A 23,436-nucleotide genomic window follows, 5' to 3' on the forward strand; every position below is an offset into this window, starting at 1 on the left:
CGTAAACGCGTCGCGCGTCAAGCCAAAGACGTAACCGCGGTTGTCGTCGTGGTCGTGGTCGTGGCCAGTCACCGGGGGACCGTCACCGAGACGCGCGCGAATACCAGCCCTCGTAGCTAGCCGAGAGTCGACCGCACTGCGGGTACGCGGCTATCGAAACGAGGAACCGGCCGGCCGGCACTAGCAGACCTGCTAACCCGTCACACGAGGGATCGGTAGACGGCACACCAACACACCAACACCCACCAGAGGACCACGCAGCACCACCAATAGGTAAGATAGACGATAATAGCCCCGAGAAGAGATCCGGACGGCACAACAACAGCACTGATACTAACGAGTAACGAGACACCGTACGACACGCGTTACCTACGCGCTACCAGGCCTTCGATGGCCCGAGACCGTACGAGCCAGCTACTACAGCACCGCCGTCTACTACAACTACTGCCAGCATGAGCGTACGAGCTAGAATCATCATCAACATCGACTGCAAGCCGCTAGCGATAATAAGCTTTCCCTTCCCCATCAGGCTCGTCGTTGTTTTCATCGACTGCGTTGTTTTCCTCTGCGATACTTCTGCCACGTTCTTCCTCGTCGTCTTGGTCGTACTCGTCGTAATCGTCAGCGTGCTGCGAGTCGTTGAGACCGTCGTCCTGATCACGCTCGAGCCGTTCGTTCGCAACCTGTTCGTTCTTTTGGGCGACGATGCGTTCGTCATGGTTCTACGGCAGAAATCCGACGGTACGATCCAACTTGCCATAACCGGCGGGATCTAACGGCTCCTACCAGCCGCCAGCTCCACGACTGCGGATTTCGGCCTCCTCCGCCTCCTCTTCTGCCTGCTTCTCCTCGTATCCCTTCGACACGAACTTGCACCTTACGATGCGATGCGACAACCACGATCCCGATTCGAGGATCCACCGGATCGCTGCGAACCACCGCGACCACGACACCCTGCTCCTTCCTCCTTTTCCTCTTTCTTTTCTTTCTATCCGACCAACTTTCTACCGCCCGCGGACTCGAATCATTCGCTGGCGATGATACAGCACGCGCGGCAGCCCGCATAAGCGGCGACCGCCTCTTCCACGAGGCTGACGACGATCATTCACCGCTCGGAGCACCCACCACTACACCACTACCACCACCACTACCATCACTATCGGCCACCGCCACCCTGAAGCCACGCTGACCTCCTACCAACTTTCGTCTCCTCGACACACCTTTCTCTTCCTCCTTCCTCTCCCTCTCTTCCACCTTTTCTGTCCGTTTCTCCGCGATATATACGTACATACGTGCACCGCGTCTAGCCAACCAAACGGAAGGCTGCTATTTCAGCCGTGTCGATCGTTTCGACTAGCCTCCAACACCGCTCCGACTCTTTCATGATTCTTGTTCTCGTCGTGCTTTCGACTTTGCTCGTTCGTGAAGAATCCCACCGCGTTCCACGCCACCGTACTCTCACCACACACTGCTAACAACAGTAACGGCAGCAGCAGCAGCAGCAAGAGTAGCAGCAGCAGCAGCAACAGCAGCAGTAGTAGTAGTAGTAGTAGTATCAACAGCAGCAGCAGCTTAGCCACCGAAATCTAGCGTCTCCTCACCGCGAAGCTGCGCTGCCTCCGTTCCTTCCGTTTCCTCAAATACGAATGCTGGCAGCTGGCTCGCCGTGTTCCTGTTCCCGATCCCGTTCCCGTTCTCGCTCCCCTCACCGCACGTACGTCTATATGTGGCCGTTGCTCCGTTTCCCTTTAGATCTTGCTGGCGTGCGTGCTTACGCGCGTGTACGTGGTTAGGCGCGTGTCGATCAGTCACAGTAGAGTCAGTCACTTCACTCACTCACTCGATGCGCGCGTTCTCTCGATCCTTGCACCGCTGCGGGTCCTGCACCAGGGAGTCGTGTCGGTGCAGCAGGCACTCCCAGGACGTGTCTCTCTCTCTCTGGCAATGTTCCGACCGAGCAACCCACCTTAGCACTGACGCTCTGCCCGTTCCGAGGGTGGAAAGAGGAGGAGGAGAAGTGGGACGGGGGGGTGTTGTGGCGAGCCGTATCTCTCCCTCTTGCTTGCTCTCGTTCGCGCATTCGACCCTCTTCGCTCGTTCTTCTCCCTCCTGCCGTGCCCGCCGCTTCTTCTCTTTCGCTCGTTCGCCGCCTCGCTCGCTATACTCGACGCTTAGAGTCTCTCTCCGGTTAGAGCCCCACCGCACAAGCCACCCTGCGCCCCGGGAGCCAATACCAACCCATGTGGAAGCCCCGACGCGAGACGCTGGCGATGACTTGCGAAGTCGACCGAACGTACCCGAGCCGCCGCCACCCCTGCGCGTAACCACCGCCGCTCGCCGCTATCCTCTCTCACTCGTGCTCGCTTTCGTCCTCTCTCGCGCGATCGTGTACAACGACCGTGATCCCCCACCAGCCAGGTGCCGCCCCTGAAAGCTTGCGAAGCCCGCAAAACACGACGCGCGGCCATGTGGCAGCACCGACAGGACCGGCTACGAAAAGCTCCGAACTATTCCGAGCTTCCACGAGCCTACCCCGAGAGAACGCGAGACCATGTGGAAACCTCGAGGCGGCGACGCGCGGACAGACTTGTAAGCTACTCCGTTCTTCCGTCCTTTCGTCCTGTTCGCTATCCAGATTCATAGCGAATCAAAAGCTTATCCAATCGAAACTTTTGATAGAATGGAATCTCGATTCTAGATAGCTTCCCTTAAGCTCTATTTCTCTCTCCCTCTCTCTCTCTCGTAGCGATGAGAAACATTATTGTTATCGTTACTCTTATATAAATAGCCAGTGGTGTGAAAGAAGAAGATGCAAACACCATAAACATCGATTGTATCCTATTTAATCTGTATAAATTTTAGGATCCTGAAGGATCGGATAGAGAAGGATCTCTGCCGAGAATTTTCTCGAAATAGATACGTCCGATGCACGGCACTGTGCACGACCCTCGCCGAGCATCGACGAACGGCCCTGTCTCTTTCTCTCTCTCTCTCTCTCTCTCCCTCTCTCTCTCCCTCTCCACTCCCTTCCCTATCTGCCCCGTGCTTTTCGCTCCACTTGTATGTGTTCAGCATCTCGCCTACCCTCTGTCCTTCCTCGTTGCTGTTCTCTCCACGAGGTATCCCAGTCGATACTGACACTGACGGTGCGAGGTCGACTCGTCAGAGGGTGCTGAACGGAGTGCAGAAGCAGCAAAGGGGCTCGGGGTAGTTAGGAAAAAAGAGAGAATGCTTTACGTTACTCTCGTCGTTCTCTTTTCCCTCCTTTTCCCCATTATTTCCCTTCGTTTCTCTGTTCCTCTTTTTCTCTCTCGTGAGCTATCCCTCCCTTTATTCCTGTTAAAATTGTACAATAGAAACGAAGCCTTATCCGATGCGGACATATCGGACATAGCCTCCGCAGTCTCTGTCTTCCTTTCTTCGCCGTATTTTTGCTCGTTTCTCGCGTCTCTGCGCCCTTCCATCCTCGAGTCCTTCGCCGTTGACGAGCTCAAAATTGTTACGTTTCGTGAAGCGGCGAGAGGATTTTCCGAGATCTCCGCCGCTAAAGGGCAAAGACGTTAATGGGTCAGCCGTATGAATGGATATCGTTATCGATGATCGTAGCAGAACGCGTAATCGTCCGTGAAAGGCGACGCTGATAAATAAAATTTCTAAGCATCCACCGTAGACGCGATAGATGAAAACTGACAGATTTCGATAGTCGCGTTAACGTCGAATTAAGGGATAACGTTACGATTTCGTTCGGGTGTAATTCTTTCGATTTTAAGCCCCTTTATCGAAAGCTGGGAAAAGTGCATCGTGATATCACAGCTTGGAATAATATGAAATTTACGGGGCTTTGTTGTACACGCGAGGCAGAGTAATGAAACGATACGCAGCGGCAATTTGCGCGGATTAACCGCTGCCAGAAGCACGAGATCTTGTACCGCGCAACAAAGGAAAAAAGAAACGAGAAGATAGAAAACGAAACGTTTTATTGAATTATTAAGAGCGCAAAAGGAAAGTGCATTAATGCCGCGTCGGTGGTGAGCTAAGACCGAAATGAAACGATACAAATCGAAATGTACCGTTGTAACTTGTTGAGCAAGCGACGAGAACGCGTCAAGTGGCTGGATATTGACTGAGATCTGTTTACGCGAGGACTCGAGATCTCTTCCACGCGTTTCACCCGCCCCGAGAATAAAACGGCGGCTTTCCACTGCTTTTGCTTGACCCGTTCGATTCCCCGTGGTCATAATATACATTGTATATTATATACAGCGGTGAGTTTCGGAAGGGGCAAGAGTCATTTAAGTCCGACACCAAATCCATCGAAACTGAACGATCCCGTAATTGCGTTGCACGATGGATATAATAGCTAAAAGTAAATAGCGAGAGGGTGGAGAAATAGTTAACGAAAGTTTCGCCGTGATATAAGGGAAGCATAAATGCGAGCAGGCAGGCGGCGATCGGTTCTCGATACGTTTCAAATTTTCCAGCGAAATATTCGCGTAATCGTGGATCGCAGAGGCTACCGTTAATAGGAGCGAAACGGGTCAAATCGAGGAAAATATGTGACAAGCGCGTACACGTAAATGCAGCTAGGTACGCGAGACAACCTCAGATATGCGGTAGTCCGTTGTACGCTGGTCTGATGGGGTATGTGTAAGGTATTTCCGGGAACCTCCGATCTACAGGGATTCTCCAAAATAAACGGGTATGCGTGAAGTTCTTGTTTCGGGGCGCAGACGCCGGAATTCCTCGAGGGTTGCCGCGTTCTGCATTGCCTTTGGACAACGCGAACACGCCCTATTCGAGGCTGACTAGGCTGTAGTAACGAAAATTCGACGGAATTCGAAACTGTTCGCGTATCCAATAGGCATTCGCGAGTACGTGCACGCGAGCGTAACGCTCATACAGGCTCGACGAAACGAGCATTACCAATGCACATGGCGATATCAATAATTCATGCGTCGGATAGCCGATCGGTGACCGACTGGCATGTGCGTCTACGGTCCATAAATTGATTCGTTATATTTGAAGGTGTCAGAGGATAATCTAAACGATCTCCTCTAGTTATGTCGTCAATTTACGCATCCTAGGAATCCCCCTAGAACAGAGCAATTTCACTCTATGACCCCATTACCACCAATTGACGATTTCATGACAGGATACGCGATTATTGTTTTCGATAGATATTATAAAAATGGAAGTAAGTGCCGCGTTTATTACTTTCCGAATGGAAATAGGAATAAGAATCGTAAAATATTCTTTTGATTTCCCGGGGAAAGACAACCGTAGACGAGAGTTTTTGTTTCTTTCAACGAAGAGAAAATATGCATTTGATTCCCTTCTTCTTTTTCTTTTTGGATGGTTACGGATCTTCTTTAGTTCTGCCGTGAATTTACGGACTTCAAGAGTCTCTTTAGAATAGATCGATTCCACTTCACAATTTCAATTGCAGCAACCGAGAACCGAATATACATATTTCCCTTCTCCTTTTTCTTTTTCCACCGGTACGAGTATCTTGTGAAATTTCGCTTGTGAAAAAGCCCGTATATCCCACTAATGCCGATGCGTTTTTAAAAGAGTACAGAACATTAAGGCGCACCGTAACCTCCTAATGCCTTGCGAAAATTGAAACAACCCACTACTACACGCCACGTGCCAGCTACTGGACGTATTTCCCAAAGGTGTTCTCAATCCAAAAGACAGATAACCTGCCTTCGAATATCGACATCCTAGGATTTGCTCACGCATTCGATATCCTTATCCGAAAGTATAGTCACTTAACCACCTCTGGACAATTGTATAAGACTGCAAGAAACTATCTCTTGGCGTATCATTCAGTGCACATACATATATTAGGTTGTCCGAAAAGTTTCTTTCGTTTTATGAGGAAATAATAGACGCACAACGATTTTTCTTTTATATTATTTTGTCAAATTACGTACGATCCATTTTGTTATGTTGAGATAAGCACCGCGACAGTTCACAGACCTGGTTTCACGTTTATGTAAAGGTGCACTGTTGTAATAAACACGTTTGCGAAAGAAGGACACTTTTCGGACAAACTAATACATATGAATAGATTAGTAACAATGCAGTACATAATTTAGTTTTGTCATATAATAATAATAATAATAATAATAATAGTAATAATAATAATAATAATAATAATAATAATAGTAATAGTAATAATAATAATAATAATAATAATATATGCACAACCTGGTGTAATTCATAAGTTAAACTGATCTTCTAAATAATTTTTCTTAGATACGATACTTATTACTGCGTATTTCATTAGCGGTACGCGATATAATTAACAAACGTACAGTTGGAAGTGGCGCGATGGCAAGTTACGATAACAGTGTTACTAAATTTAGGCGAAACTTGTGGATTAAAGAACGGCACAATGTGACGCTAATGTATAATATTGCAAGCCGTATACCGTCGTGGCCCACTTACACAAATAAATTCCTTTTGAATATTGATTCCTCATTGCGGTTGTTGCGGCTCTTGTACACCACTGCCAGATAATAGAACCGTGACTGTTTTCGAATTTGCCTGGCAGCATCAGGCAGACGTATTTGCAACCACTAACGAGCACACGAATACGCCCTACACTCCCCCGTTTAATTTGTAACATATAAGTTTATAACAAATCCAAACGCCAGGAAATCGCGTATGGTCGGAGCTCGTACATTAATTCCACCACAATAACGAATAATCCCTATTAGAATTAATTAAAAGGTAGACGCTGTCATTGGAAAATAGCAGCTTAGCAGAAATTTCTATTCGTCGATTGTTCGTCCAGCATTACTCCATAACTCACGCATTTCAGTTTATATGTTATTATATAATGTTATCGCGAATATCCAAATACTACCGAAATGATATAACACCGTGAGACCACTTTGTCAATTAAAATTGTGAGGCGATGAATTGGTCGAAAGAGACTATTTTATGTTTCAGATGCTATGTAAAACGAACGAAATTTCGCAACTAAATTTTACAGATTATACGTTATTTAATTACCTTATTCGATGAAAACGTTACGCTGTCAGATGAGATGTATAATGTATGATGCAGAATAATTGTTTGGAAGCGAAGAAAGTAGAAAGCAGAAATTAAAATCTAACATAAATGGCTACAAGTCGAAATCGAAATCGAACGAATAAATTTTGTTAGAAAAATGAAACGAATGCTGAAATAATTCACAAAACCAGGGAAATATCGAAGAGATCTAAGGAGAGAAAAAAGTAATGGAAATTAACCGAGGATAAACGTTTACTTCAGTAGAGTGGCTAGTCCGTAAGTTTTTTCGAGATTCAAATTCGTCCTGGTTTATGGCTCCACGATCGTTCGCTATTCGGTTTAGCTATATCGGCAAAGGACGATCGATAACCCTCAAATTAGATGCACCGTGTAAATAACGATCTCTCGCCTGCTTTATCCACGTATACAATTACTCGCGCAATACGATAACGTTGAAAGAAGATATCGCGAAAGAAATGGAAGAATTATTCCAGGCAAAGAATAAATTTGTTATTCCATGATATACATTCCAACGCAGTAGTCGGATTTACAAAGCAGCTGGTCGTGCGCCCCACTACCTCATTCCACGTAGTTGCACCACATTATTCCCAACGCGGCTACGAATCTCCCCTGCTTCTTGTCTCCCTCTATAATAATGTTTCCTGGGGCTGCAAGTTTTTTTCTCTACTCCCAGTCTTCGCTTTGTCTTCTACCGACCGCCAGGCCTCGTGAGACTCAACATCTTGTTTCAACGTTACTGGAAGATCAGAATTCCAGCGAACGATGTGACAGACGGACCGAGATATTCTCGCGGGAACTCGAATGGACAAGAAGGGGAAAAGTCGACGACTACCGGCTGAAGGTAGGCTATGAGAGAGAAAAGACAGAAGGTGAACCGAGTTGGTTCCCCGTCTGGCACATTCATTTTTCTCGTTCTGCACGAGTCGGCGTTTGAAACGAAAACCCTCGAAATTTGAAGGAAGAACTCTTCCCGATCAACTATGATACCATTACTCTGCTACTTGTCTATTGCTCCAACATTGCACCGTATTCGGTGACGCGAAGACGCATCGTGTCGCATCGGTCCCAAACAATGCGGTAAAAGGCGAGGGGGGCCGAGCCGTGCTCGTGAAGTTGTAACTGGCGTAGTACGTATTATGTACAATAAAGTACCGACTAGTGCAAGTTATATAGGAACATCTTGGAAAATAGCAACAACAACGACTCGGTTTGACACCGGTACGAATCGTACAATGGTCGCTCGAGATACGAAACTCGAAAAAATACGCGGTTCTTCAGAAAGTTCTGCGACATAGCTGCACCGTGTACAGCGATGGGAATAATACCAAGCTAAAGGTTCATGGAAATTTATGTCAGTTTCTATCTCCCCGGCCACGAATCATTCTTCGGTCACTGGCAATATTTATCTGCTGCAAATCACAAGAAGAACGAGATACGTGTCGCGCGATAGATGAGTAATTTCGCACTGAGTCATTTAATCTTTATTCTCGGATACGACGGTGCACGGGGTCGCAACGATATACACGTTCGTTATACTTTCGCGATTTATGTACTAACAGGTCAAGCGTTAATTATCGAGAGGGAATCCTACGAGACCGCTTTATGTAGAGCGACCTGAAAATCACCGATGAAATTAAAGTAGATAATCTTCTATGGATAACGTAAATTAAAACGACTAAATAATATGTATTTTAATAGTTAACGAATACGCAGCTGTTATTAACCTTTGAAACCCGTGTTCTGTGTGCAGCGATACGCGCACTCGTCCGTAACAATCTCTGAAAGGAATTCCAAAGAGAATTCCTGCCGGTGAACGAACAACGCGGATTGCAACGATGCCAGAAACCCCTGGCTTCGGCGCAAGCCGGCAAATTACAAGAACAAATGTCGTTTCTTGAGCAATGCGGCTAACAATTCCTACAGAAAGAGATAGAGATACATATAGATAGACAGTGTGTGTGTGAGAGAAAGAGAGAGAGTGAGAGAGCGAGATAAAGGAATAACTGGTTCAAACTAAGTTCACGGGGGCAGCTAAGAATTAAAAGTGTTATCACAACACTAACGCGGACTACGGGAATATAGAATGATCAGCCGAGCATGAGGCGTAACGACGAGAGTGTAGCTTCTGAATGGTGTTGCTATATGTATACCGGGTGTTCCGAAAGGGGTCACCATAATTTACAGAGCGCGCGCAAACACTCATTTAAACTTCAACACGCCTTGACCATTATCCTAGGTTTAGGGATGTGGCAAAGGGAGGGAAGCGATGGAAGGTGGTGGTAAAGAGAAGGAAGAAGAGAGGAAGTGAGAAAGAGAGAGAGAGAGAGAAAGCAACGACCAACTGTTCACAGTGCGACAGGAGAATCTAACAACGAACTATAATGGGATTTCAGCTTATCTCGCGGCCCTGAGAATTTTCCCGTAGTAGGAAAGCGAAGGAACATGTAACAGGGTAAAGGATAGAAGGTTGCTTGATGCGTGACACCACATTAATTACTGGTATGTTCCAAGAACCAACCAATTTCGAGACTCGCCCATACACTAGCTACCTGCCTTTCGATCCCTTCTCTCTGAACTATGTTCAAATTGTGTGCATTGCATCCCCTTTTACTTCATCGCTATGATATCCTTGTTCTCGCGCTTCTTCCCACCTTTCCGCCTCCCTCTCTCTAAACCTCTTGAATAAGGAGGAAGTCTCTTTAATCCTCTTTCGTTTCTCCGGTATAATCTACTTCGCGTAACTCGCAGAAATTTCAAACACCCTCTTACATTTTACAACATTCGATACGAATAACGAACAAAAGGGGAACTCAACGAATTGTTACTTCTACCTGTACCCGTACATGATCAACGAAAGGTAGCAAGAATACGAGCAGTAAAAGCTAGAGTGGAGGACGACGAAAGAACAGCAAGTAGAAAAAATACGTTGCATATTAAGGGTAATTGATATTAATATAAACCGAACCGTATTATTAAATGAACACAGGAATGGTTCATTAATAAAACTGAGAAACATAATAAAAAGCAAACTACGGAAAAAGAAGATTGTATGAATTATATACTGCATTATTCCATGATATTCCCTAGAAAGAGGAAGAAGAAGAAAAAGAAGAAGAAAAGGGATTGTATCTTACTCAAGAAACAACATCTCTTAGACATTCTTATTCCACTCTAAAACAGTTGTAAGAAAGCGCGAAGCATATAGCGTAAAATACTTCGGAACGCCTTCGGATAAGATCCTATGTTTGGGCGCGTGTACGTACACATCCATACCGATGCTTTTAACCAAATGCATGTTTCACGAGAAACGTGTCATGGCGCGAGAGCAGACTTTTTTCCCACCGGCGAATAATTATTAGTCCTCCATCCCAGGCTGAGGAGCTTCCATCTCGGCGAGTTTCTTCTAACGCGAGCTACCCTTCGGTTCTTACAGCCAGCCAAAATAAATTCCGGATCATTGGCTATCGTGCACAGACGTCGAAACCGCGCGAAATAACTTGCCTCCAAAAAATCTGAAATGCATTCTGCCTGGTCAGGTGTACGTTCGGTGGCATACGACCGAATACGTACGCAGAACATTTCGAACGGTCGGCGCTTTTAAATCGTCCCCGTTTCCTTTCTTTTACCTTCTAGCCGCAGAGTTCTATCGCCGACCAAAAATACAACGTCATAAATTTCCCTTGGTTTACTGTTACAGGATCTTGGCATTAACACTTCAAGTAGCTAAGTAAGGGTGGAAAACGAGTAGAAAGAGCAAGAAAGAGAGATGCGAAGGGATCTGCAACGCATTTCAATGCACCTCGGTACAGAACATATTCCTCAACACATCCAGACGACCTGCCTCCGATACACGTGCAACATGCCACGCGTGTTTCTGTGAGCTTACACGATACGATCGTGCAGCTACACGACTGTACGTGGCCGCACACGTGCACGCGTCTACATACAACTTCTACGAGGAAGCTATCCTCTTTCCATGCTGAAAAGTAGCACCGTTCGTTCTGCCTTCCAGCCGGTGCTTCATGACGAAGGATCCCGGAAAAACAGTCACGTTTATCATCGAGTTGGTGCGAGCGCATCGGGGATGAACCTACCGGGAGATATAAGCGCAGTAAGCGCAAGAAAACGGCTCGCGTGTAAAGATAAGATGCTCTAATGTACGAACGTATAATGGTTCATTTCTGTCTACCAAGAAAAATGGTATCGGCCGATGAAAGCGGCCCCTGCCCTAACGAATTCTCGTAAACATACGAGCATTTCCACTACTTGCCGTGCGCGAGCCTCACGACGAAATGTAAACGCGCAGCCGACTGAAAAATAAAAGGATTTCGATGTAACACCAGCGTACGTATCTGCTGACGCGTTTTACGCTGCAATTCAGGATACCTGCTCTCTCTCACAGAGCAAAATTGATTCTCGTTACGAGCAGAATGTTTATTATCATTCTTAAAAGCATGCACAATTTTATCATCCAGTTTCTGTTAAACGTGGTCTGTTTAAAAAGTAACAGTCGCGAATTTTACGTCAGCACAGCGATGTAAATATTTGATCTTTAAGCGTCCGATATCTTACTGTCTTATCAATATTAAAAAAATACTTAAGGACGAACTCTATAAAATGCATTAGCATACGCGTGCATCCGTATGAGGAGACGAGGGCAGTTACCTCGTCTCTGCCACTCGAAAGTGGTCCCCTAGCACGCTTGCTAGTGCTTCGCAACAACGAAACCCGGAATAATAATCTCATTTATCATTATATGCACGAGCATTGAAAGAAGAGCCGGCGGTAAAAAAATGTTCATAGAATTAAATTTAAAAAATTAAAACTTTAATGGAACATTGGTCGCTATAGTAAATAGATACCGATAAAATCCATTTTTTTATAAGAAAACCAACGAATAAAAATTAAAAACCTTCCAAGCATCATCTTAACCTAGACCCAAATTCTTTTCCATCGTTCGTCTACCTTTGTAAACTAAATTAGGTAAATTGGCAAACCGGGAAAGAATTTTTCTTTGGCTCGTTGACAAGAGGTGGATACCGGGTCAATTCTATTCTGTCGTTCGATTCACTAACAGACTTCCAGAGGCTAAAATACCGCTTTGATAATATAGTCGGAACAATTTACGTATTTCCAGCGATCAAACCGCTTTCCTCGTGTTCGAAAAATCGAATTCGTTTCGAAGATTGATAACATTGATTTCGCGCTGCGATTATTTACCGATTGACCCGGTGAACGTCGATAGGTGGAAACGGGCGTAAAAAAGGTAGAAAAATTTCGAAGCAGAGAACGAAGAAGGAGCGATTCGAAAGGGCGTAGGAGCATCGAGGAGGCGGAGAGATCGTGCAGAACCGGCGGACGTGCGCCTCTTTTTCTACTGTCGAGTGCAACGAACAGAACTTGCGCGTCAGGCGTCGGTGAAAACGCGCAAGCACCCTCTGCCACACTGGTGCATGCGCAATGGTGTATTGATCCCAGAAAATCTGAGATGCACGTAACATCATCCAGTGGTCCATTGGCCGTACAGAATGTCATTTCTGTTCTGCGCTCGTCCGGTTTTTCGCGAATGAAACGGGACGCGTCAGTAATGCGAGACCGATCGGCTCCTCGTCGCATTCCTGATTGCCGGTCATCGCACTCGCCCAATAATTCGAAGAAACCGCGCTAGATTATGAAAATCGTGAAACACGAGAGAAAATCTTTTAAGAAGAGCGCTCGAGGAAGCTGAAACAAACGGCAATCGCAAGTACGTAATTTTTCGTTCAACTTTCTCGTAAACATTGGTAGATGGAGAAGCATCGATTTTTATAGATCGATAGATACACTTCTATAGGCTTCTTTGTTTCTAATTTTTTGTACTCGATTAACGGACAAGATAATGTGAATTATTTGCTGTAAATTTAACGTATCTTTGCGAAACTATTTATGTTACTTTGTGGTTTAAATTAATTTCAAGAGACACTTTGTCTTAAGCCTGTTTCACGTCCGATTATTCTGAGAAACTGGAAGTAAATTTATGGTGTCAATTTATAGCCAATTAAGAACTTACGCGACTGAAACGCGTGATTATTTCAAAATGAGACTTACACTGACAACGCGATTGTAAATATTGCAAAATGTGACTGTCCCTATTATTAGAACGTTGACCCGAAGTAACGTATCAAATATTAAAACACCTAATTTATTAACTGCAGCTAATTTTCATAGAAAAATAATACAAACAAACAGCAATTAGCGCAACAGGTTTATAATTTCGCGAAGCAGCTATGCATATATACATGTATTTTACATATATAATCGAGCTACACATATATAATCTGCAGATAGATCATTGAGTTTAAGTCAGCGACGAGTATTTGTTATACGATTAATTCCCGGACTATAATTGTTTGTAACTTTTATATAACAAACAGGATGCCAATTGGACTCGAGTACCGAAACTAGCCAAGAAACATTCACTCGAAATGATACTGCAGGCAATCATCTTGATCCTTTCTGCAAGGATATGCTGCAGCAATCCCGATGCAAAGAGGCTGTACGACGATTTGCTGTCGAATTACAATCGACTGATTCGCCCCGTTTCTAATAACAATGACACCGTAGTCGTTAAACTAGGACTCCGTCTGTCCCAACTCATAGATCTCGTACGTGATCCTTTCATACAATCGATTTCATGTAAAAAAGAAACGTGGTTTTTGAACACCAACGAACATTTATCAAATACAATTTTTAAGTAACGCAATAACATTAAAAATTTACAGAATTTGAAGGATCAAATTCTCACGACGAACGTTTGGCTCGAACACGTAAGTCTTGAATAGTTTAAACAACTATTTGCCAAGTATGTACGTTGCTTAATAAAGACGAACTTTGCCCAGGAATGGCAAGACCACAAATTCCAGTGGGATCCAGCAGAATACGGAGGTGTCACTGAACTCTATGTACCTAGCGAGCACATATGGCTTCCGGACATTGTACTTTACAACAAGTATGTAAGATGAAGCAACCTTATCTCGAGCTTTTCGCATTACCGAGCCTCGCTGAGATAAAATTAAAATAATGATCACTTTCAGTGCGGACGGAGAATACGGCGTGACTACAATGACAAAAGCTATTCTTCATTACACTGGGAAAGTCCTTTGGACACCTCCAGCAATTTTCAAATCCTCCTGCGAGATAGACGTCCGATACTTTCCATTCGATCAGCAAACTTGCTTCATGAAATTCGGTTCATGGACCTATGATGGTATCCAGGTAAATTTCTACGCTAAAGGCTGATAGTTGTAACTAAATAATTTTTCTGGTTTCTCGATATTACGTTCAGATCGACTTGAAACACATTAATCAAAACATGGGAGACAAAGTCGAAGTTGGCATCGATCTTCGCGAGTATTACCCCAGCGTCGAATGGGACATATTGGGAGTACCAGCGGAACGACACAAGAAGTATTATCCCTGCTGCGACGAACCCTATCCTGACATTTTCTTTAACATCACTCTACGTCGAAAAACGCTCTTCTATACGGTGAATCTAATCGTGCCCTGCGTGAGCATCTCTTACTTATCGGTGCTCGCATTTTACCTGCCCGCCGACTCTGGCGAGAAAATCGCCCTCTGCATTAACATTCTCCTATCGCAGACAATGTTTTTCCTCTTGATATCAGAAATCATACCATCCACGTCGCTAGCACTACCGTTGTTAGGCAAATACTTACTTTTTACGATGATTCTAGTCGGTCTTTCGGTAGTTATAACGATCATTATACTAAACGTTCACTATCGTAAACCGAGCACTCATAAAATGGCGCCGTGGGTGAGGAAGATTTTCATAAGAAGATTACCGAAACTCCTTTTAATGAGAGTACCAGATGATCTTCTCAACGATCTTGCCGCGCATAAAATACACGGCAGAGGAAAATCCGGTAAGAAAAGCAAATTCAACGCTGCGGTAGCGGCTGCCGTGCAATCCTCTTCAATAGTCTCTTCACCGGATTCCGCTCGGCACCAACGGATCGGCGGTAGATACCGTAAATTTTCTGTTCTATTAAGTCATTAAGGACCAACGTATATCAACTCGTCATTCCATTTCCATTCTTTTCTTGTTTAATCGTTTTTGTATATCGTTCAATTCTGTTTTTTTAATATTGTGGTTACGAACAACAGTCACAAGAATTTGTTTATACTTTTTCGTTACCATTTCTTCCTTCATCTAGGTACTATCATTTTACAAAATTTGAAGAAATTGAAGTATCTATAGCGGAGATTCTCAGCCTCTCCATAAATGCTTGCAAACCACCAAACCAAAATTAAGAATATCTTCTTTTTATACTTTTGATTTGTGCAATGAATTTTTATGGTATGTCCATTATTCGGTTAAATTATTTGTGGCCTGTTAAAATAATATTTTATTTATACTGTATTTTACTTTATTTATACCTTTCAATAACGTTGCATTTACATACCTTTTCGGTATTATTTTATTGTTTGGTCCTTAATCAAGTAAAAGAAACGAAAATAGCAAGTGTAAGAGGATAATTTTTTTCAGGATGTAATGGATTGCATACAACGTCTGCGCATAACAGATTTCTTGGTGGTATCGGTGGGTATAATGGACTTCCTACAGTTATGTCCGGATTGGATGAGTCTCTGAGCGACGTAACTCCTAGGAAGAAGTATCCTTTCGAACTTGAGAAAGCTTTGCACAATGTTATGTTCATTCAACATCACATACAACGGCAAGACGAGTTTAATGCGGTACGTTTGTATATGTTAGATGAAGAAAGAGATGGTTCTGAAATATACAATCTTCTTTTTTGTTCCACAGGAAGATCAGGATTGGGGTTTCGTAGCAATGGTTCTTGATAGACTTTTTCTGTGGATCTTCACAATAGCTTCGATCGTTGGCACGTTCATCATTCTTTGCGAGGCCCCAGCACTTCGTGACAACACCAAACCAATCGACATGGAGTATTCTTCTGTGGCTCAACAACAATTTCTTCCTCAGGGTGATTTGTTAGAAACTCTCGTATAAAACTTTTAGGAGAAATAGACAGACACTTAAGGAAGCTGAGGTGTTGATTTCACGTATTTCTCATAGGAATTCGTTATAGTACAATACCGCACCAATCAAACATTTTATTTCTGAATTTTTCTTATTCGAACGAATCAACAACCAGCTTCCTCATCGTTTTTATCATAAAATATACAAATTTTCAATAGCATTGCAAATGTCTAAAAGTATGTTTAAGTTGTACTTGATAGTATAATACGTGCACATAACGAATAAGTGCTCTTGAATAACAATAAACGTGTTAACCGTACCGTTAAAACGATACTGCAATATTATTTGTAGGAATTTTGTAACGTCGATTACGTAGAACGGTGAAAACGGAATATTAATTGTCCATCAAAATCTGTGTATAGGGAGAAACATTTTCTGCTCGAATCGATATCTTCCCGAAGAGCAATGAAGAAAATTGTTATGTAGTAAATTTTTTCAACTACTAAAATATAAATCAACCTTTTTCATTAAAAATGAAATATATACTCTAACTTGTTCGATATCTTGTATGCCTATAAAAATTAAATAAACGATAATTATAAAGCATTTTATTATTTACTTATAACTGCGTGACTGTACTCTGTCATATTCTATATACTTACAGTCACATTTGGTTACATTTACATTTTCCTATATAACATATACCACTTGAAAACTAAAGTATAATTTATTATGTTAAACACGTACAATTAAAATGTCATACATTAAAATATATGTATATATTAAATGTGTATATTAAAAGGCTAAAAAATTGGCCGTGAAAATAGCACGTAAAACCAAATCAATAACGTTGACGTTATTTGCGATATAATATCGTCATAGTTAAGTCAGAGGACATAGATATGGTATATAAAAAGAACAAAACAGTAGTGCTCATAAATGAAATCATAGAAACGCTTGAGTGATAATCTTAAACACGTGGAACATCAAACAGTACGTGAATCGCAATAACTTGGAATATTGTATCCAGTATAGTCTCTCTGGAATATCAATGAATGTTCGAAGATATTCAGGAAATCATCAATTTTATTTAGAATTTCCCTTTACGCAAAAGTCTTTTTCTAGAAGTGAATATCTAATATTCGATATAAAATATTTGTACAAAAAACAAAACTGAAAACAGAAACAGACGAACCAAAATTCTCTTGTTATTATTTTCGTCGCTAATGTAATTCTGATACTTTTCGTGCAAATCCTTTTGCAATCTGCATAAAAATATATATGATAGTTTATATATCTATATAATATTCAGGAATTCATTTCACTTAAAGTTCCGGAAGCACCAATAAAATACAAGAATAAAAATACGCGAAAATTGTTGCATACAGGAAGTGGGACGATCTGCCTTTACTCACTCTCAATTCTCAACTAATCGTTCCCTTCTCTCTTATTCGCTAAAGTGAAACACATTGAAAGAAATAAGATCTTTAGCATAAACAGGGGAGACATTACCTCTTCTGCATTCCAGATGCATTTCTCTCTCTCTCTCTCTCCCCCCCCTCTCTCTCTCTCTCTCTCTCTCTCTCTCTTTCTATCTATCTATCTATTTATTCCTGTCTCTCTCTCTCCCTCTCTCACTCAACATTTCTAAAAAAAGTCTCTAAGACTATATGGAATATGACAAATGCAAGTGAGAACAATACTGCTCGCAGGTTCAACGCTCGAAAATATCTTTATAATATTATCGCACACTATCTGTAAATTCCACACGCACACGCTCAATCACATTGCCTCATATATAAATCAACATGGAATCTACAATTGTCGAGTCTATCACACATAATAGAATGCATTCATATCTTATCTTGAAAGAATAAGCGTCACATATATAGTTATCTTGTGATATGACCTATGACAATCTCGTCGAATAGCTCTTTCTCTTAACGTAATTCGCGACAAGCAGGGAATATCGTCTACTCCTCATAATGTTACACTGTATCCGATTACATAGAAGACCGTGTAACGATATATAAGTATACGTGTATCGCGATCTGCTCAACCCTTCCATGTACCAATATAACTTTTACATTTCGGACAAAAGTGGTGAACGCTCATGAAGCTACTCATACAGTATGGCAGACACGAGCAAAGGCAACATCTGAAATTTGAAAGGATATCGGTGAGAATTGATTTACTAGGATCTAACAGACAAACACATACACCAACACGAAACCAGCGTATTCCATAAATGAACAAAAGCTAATCCTTAAAAGCTGATGCAAAACCTTCATGCCAATGTATAGACGAAAGTCCCTTGCACTTGAAAATTTAATCTGAATTCAATCAGAAACCTGCATGTTATACCTATAAAACGATATCTGTGAATCTTGAGCAATCGCGGAACAAAAAGCAGCAACATATACTTACATATAGTATATTCTTGGTGACATTTAGATTTAGAAAATGATCGCAAGTATTAGTGATAAGACATATTTTCTAAAGAAATTGCATTTTTATAGAAACTATCGTGACATAACACAAGTAGAATGTTAATTGAGAAATAAATTAAAAGTAAGGCAACACAAGCATTAATTTCAATTGCGTAAGCAACGAAGCAAATATTAGAAATAAATGTAGATGTGTACACTCACCCAAATATGCAAAGCGCGATACAACAGAAATGGGCGCATCGTTGATGATCAGTCATCGTAGTGGTTTTAATACTGGCATGACACGTTGGGCAAGTCATTTTTGTTGGATTTGGAGATAGGGAAAAAATCACTGACTGATAGACAACTCGGAACTCTGGCGGAGGAACTGTATTCGGATTTGCATTGTACGGTGTCTGCGATTGCGGCAGAGGTTTGCTGGATCCTGAATAATTTGGTGGATATGGCATCGTTGTCTGATTCGGCGGCAGATTATCTGAAATTTCAATCAATTCGTACAATGTGTCATCAAACGTTTCTATGCATTACTACTGATATATTGATTATTACGTGGTTACGTTTATACATTATGCCTTAGAAATCACAATATCGAATCGTAACATAAATTTGTCATACTTTTATATATTTACAACCATATGTTACGACCTAATAGGTTGAAATATTTCAAAGTTTCAATGTACTAGTTTTGTAAAATACTATCTTGTAACAAAAATTATTATCATTGAATAGCATACTTTTACTTTATTACTACCTTAGAATTTTTTATTTAACAATTTTATGTGTTCGTTTACGCTGTTCGAAACCTTTTAGATAGATGACATTTATCTTATCGTAACATACTAAACATCTCCAGTGAACTCAACCGGTTAGCGGTGTAAGTCTCCGCTGAGAAAATAAACACCGGCCATTGATAAACATACATATAACGTGGTAGTCAACGCGTTAAAAAGCAATAAAATGACACGTACGAGTTGGAATTGGCATAGATGATGGTCCTACTGGATATGGTGGAATGTTTGGTTGAAGAGATATAGGAGGTACATTTTCAACAGCTTCCTCATAAGACGGGGGTGCTGACGGTGGAGCAGCCGAGGGTTGAGTACTTCCACTGGCGAACCCAATTTTTTTGTCCATTTTTTCTAAAACAACATTTAAATATACTATAAGTATCGAATATTTAAACAAGAAAAGGACTTATACCAGATATGTATATATAACTCGATAGTAAACCAAATAAATCTAATCCTAATCTGCAACACAAATTAGATAAAGTCAAAGATTGCAGGTGTAATTGCGGTTGATGAAGACAAACGAACATGAACAAATGGGCGCGAAATATAGTTATTTATTCGCGAAAGTGCGAATAGAAAGTTAGACGGATGTTAAGTAATAGAGACAGTGCGAAGTACGCTCGTTTATCGAGCCGTGCCTAAGAAATTCAGGGCCCGGTATGTATTCATGTTCTTTGTTCCGCCAAATACATATTAAGTGGCCTTGCTTTTCAATTGTAGCTCGAATGATCCCATTTAACACTAGGTTTACGGGACCCGTCAATTTGACGGATTTCGAACTTCGAAATGAAATATCTCAAAAACCATAGCACCAATTTTAACCATTTTGCATCGTAAATTAATCATTTCATCTAAAGAATTTATACACAAAATTATTTTTTAAACTTTGTTTTATTATAAAAAGCAATGTTTTCTGGAACACGTTTATAATTGTCTTCCACTTGTATACCTGTATGTTTGGTGCTTAGAAGGAGGGCTTTTACATTAGGTTTACTTTTATACACAGTAAGCATGCAGTTTTCTGATTTATATAAATTTGAGGTAAACAAAGTCATCTTGTCCTTTTCTCCCTTGAGCATCGAGTTTCATCTTTCTCCATATAAGAGAAACCATTCAAAATATTTTGTTTGGACGTCAACTCCAAACTAAAACTTAATGCTAAATTTATGAGGCTTATTCGGCATATATTGCGTAAACCTGCATCGAGCTATTGAGATATTTTTATATAGTTTGTAACAAGCCTGGCTATTACTTATAAATCTGTTCCATACTTCGGATATCAGCGCAAATTTATCTGTTTGTAATCTTTTGGAGGCTTTCAATGATCTCGCTTCATATGCGCCCCGGGCATATAGAATTCCTAGAAAACTACGTAACTTAGCAACTGTGATTGTCCGTCTTTTTTCAAAACTTGATGCGCCTCGGTTTCAGTGCAATCTTTTATGTGTCCCATTATGTGTCTGTCAATTATCAATTCGAAAGCACTAGTTATACACCTGACATAATATTTCTCTTAGCATAGCCAGTAGGCCCTACGATATCCTTGAATATCATACAAACGGGCGTCCTACCCCTGGATCAGCCTGCTTTCAGTTTTATCCACTGTGTCCCGTCAATTGCAATTTCAGTTTCACCTATTACATTTTGAGATGTGCTTGGAATGCTCGTCCTTTCATTCTCAAAATCAGAACTAGAAAAAATACGCATCTTTTTCTTGTTACGACACACTTTCAAGAAGTTTTCCTCTTCACTACCCAAAGATCCTTCTGTCTCTCCACTTTCAGTGTATTTAGAACTTTCACTGTCAGCTTCGCTTTGGCTTAATTCATATTGATCTTCTACGGAGGTATCCTCAGAACAATCTTCATTGATGTTGACAATTTTATTCAATATCTTATTATACCTCCTGGATTTACTCGTGATTGCTGGAAAAGGGGGATTGGTCAAAAAAAAGAAAATACTGTGCCCACATTCAATTATCCTCTTGTAAATACTTACAATAAGCGGAGACAATAATGGGAAATGTCTACAATAACTGAAACTTTTGCACACTGTGTTTGAAAAATGGTTTGTTTATGAAATCAGTTAGCCTGTCAATTTGACGGGTTTCGTAGAAATAGATATACTACATACAGATTTCAAAAATTAGAAATCCTAGAAAAAATAATTTTGTGCATAAATTCTTTAGATAAAATGATTAAATTACGATGCAAAATGGTTAAAATTAATGCTATGGTTTTTTGAGATATTTCATTTCGAAGTTCGAAATTCATCAAATTGGCGGGTCCCGTAAACCTAGTGTTAATGTTATTGTTATTTTTTTAGTGATAGTTTAAAAAAAAGACTTTTTATTTATTAATAATTTATTTAATCGTGAAGCCTAATATTGTTCCTTTCAATAAATTTCAATAAATCGATTTTTTAAATAAAAATGCGTATTTTCGTTTACCCGTCAATTTGACGGGTGCTCGTAGAGATACGTATATACGAACGCCCGTAAACCTAGCGTTAATATCAACTCAATACATACAAGCAACTACATACATTAAAACTGTTATGAAGTATAAGTTATCGTAAAGTTAAGTATGTAGTTACAACTTCTTTACAGATTTAAATACATAATAATTATCATAAAAAAATTTAAACATGACGCAGTATAAATTTCCGTTGTTACACGTAATCCTTTTCGGGAAAGCACAGAGACGTAACATATATTACAAAATCAACAGTGATGATACCAATATTTATTTATTTCATACAGTTCTCGTTATATATCCTAAATTCATCGAAGTTGCTAGTTAACAACTTTTCAGGATGTGGAAAAATATATAACGTGTTTGAGAAAATTAATTTTTCACTATGTAAAAACACGTGCGACTTGGTTATCTGAGCATCTCATTATACATATAAAGTAACTTAAGCGATAAATTAATTTGCCAGTTTAATACACACATGGCGTAAAAATTTGACGCATCGATGTACTCTTTCCACAATTATGACAAGGCTACTGCAATCAACGTTACAATACATTCTAATTACAGTTGTATGGAAATATGCTTACAACAAAAATAATTTTCAAAGAAAATAAACAATAGTAAAACAATATTCTTACCGAAATTAAAATCTTACGATTTCAAAGTCGCTGAGACGTCTCCACTTATGGAGAGGTTATAGTTGAACAGTTCGAAGTATTAATGGATTGCTTGCACACTAAAAGAACCATATGTACCATACTATTTGATATTTAGTTATCTTGGAACATTACACTGAATTCCTTTTATGCGTATTTATAAGAGAAGCGTAGAGAAACACATAGAATTTACTGAAAACTGTCACAGTATATACTACACTGATACGACTGACAAGACTGTCGCAACTTTTCCTAGCGACCAATCAACGTACTCGTATTATTCCAGTAACGAAACTGGAGAAAATGGCGCGAGAAATTTAAATTAATTCTGTGCATAAATAGCTTTTACTAAAATATGACTATTCTACAAAAATTTCATTATTTTTATGAAGTGTTTGCTAATTTCATGAGTCAAAAAGATTTTTATATATGTGCCATAAAATATTAGGCAATATTAAAAAGTCGTTTGATTTTTCTTGATACGTAGTGCAGTGCGAACTTTTACCGCGTTTGATGTGGGATGAATATAATATGATTTTTAAAGTGCAATATGATCATCAACAAGTACAAAGATCTGTAGTGCATGGAGTAGAAGTCATGTCTCAACGTACACATTATTATTTTTGTAAGTAAAAATACAAATTTAATTATCATAGTAATATTTAAGCATTTCAAGTCAAATGAATTGAATTCTAGTGTCAGGGCTACCAATCAACAGTGATTCAAAAAGATTTATATCAATTTTACGTGTTTAACGGCACTAATATTTATATAAATCATTTATAATTTAAAAATTTATAACAAGCTTTCTTACATTTATTATATAGTTGTAAAAGTAACTTTTAAGGATTCACTCCACAAACCATTTCATAAAGCAATTTTTATAACATCTCATATATTTTTCGTATTGTAATTATGTTTATATAATTTACACTTTACATATTCCATATCATAATACAATATATATAACAGACTTCAGAACCAATATAATAATAATATGTATATGTACATAATATCTCA

At 40.6% G+C, this 23,436-nt stretch overlaps 2 protein-coding genes across 4 annotated transcripts; one reads left to right on the forward strand and one right to left on the reverse strand.

Moving 5' to 3' along the window:
* The first annotated feature begins 196 nt into the window (after positions 1 to 196).
* nAChRalpha2 (nicotinic acetylcholine receptor alpha2) lies at positions 197 to 16,648 on the forward strand. Of its 3 annotated transcripts, XM_076621212.1 has the most exons (10): positions 197 to 273; positions 10,742 to 12,790; positions 13,458 to 13,688; positions 13,806 to 13,850; positions 13,923 to 14,032; positions 14,118 to 14,298; positions 14,369 to 15,071; positions 15,590 to 15,798; positions 15,869 to 16,049; positions 16,397 to 16,648. In XM_076621212.1, exons 3-10 carry the CDS (start codon positions 13,509 to 13,511, stop codon positions 16,405 to 16,407), a joined length of 1,620 nt encoding a protein of 539 aa, XP_076477327.1. In that variant the 5' UTR covers positions 197 to 273; positions 10,742 to 12,790; positions 13,458 to 13,508; the 3' UTR covers positions 16,408 to 16,648. The 3 variants fall into 3 exon arrangements, with proteins under 3 accessions (XP_076477327.1, XP_033199324.1, XP_033199326.1); XM_033343433.2 differs by having other exon boundaries at positions 15,869 to 16,648; XM_033343435.2 differs by having other exon boundaries at positions 14,369 to 15,062; positions 15,869 to 16,648.
* Positions 16,639 to 22,667, reverse strand: LOC117161708 (lipopolysaccharide-induced tumor necrosis factor-alpha factor homolog). Its single transcript, XM_033343436.2, has 4 exons — positions 22,399 to 22,667; positions 19,464 to 19,634; positions 18,697 to 18,970; positions 16,639 to 18,203 (listed from the first exon to the last, which is right to left on the reverse strand). Exons 2-4 carry the CDS (start codon positions 19,627 to 19,629, stop codon positions 18,101 to 18,103), a joined length of 543 nt encoding a protein of 180 aa, XP_033199327.1. The 5' UTR covers positions 19,630 to 19,634; positions 22,399 to 22,667; the 3' UTR covers positions 16,639 to 18,100.
* Between the last annotated feature and the right edge of the window lie 769 nt (positions 22,668 to 23,436).

The sequence above is a fragment of the Bombus vancouverensis genome, chromosome 9 (assembly GCF_051014615.1).
Source record: "Bombus vancouverensis nearcticus chromosome 9, iyBomVanc1_principal, whole genome shotgun sequence".
NCBI lineage: Eukaryota > Metazoa > Arthropoda > Insecta > Hymenoptera > Apidae > Bombus > Bombus vancouverensis.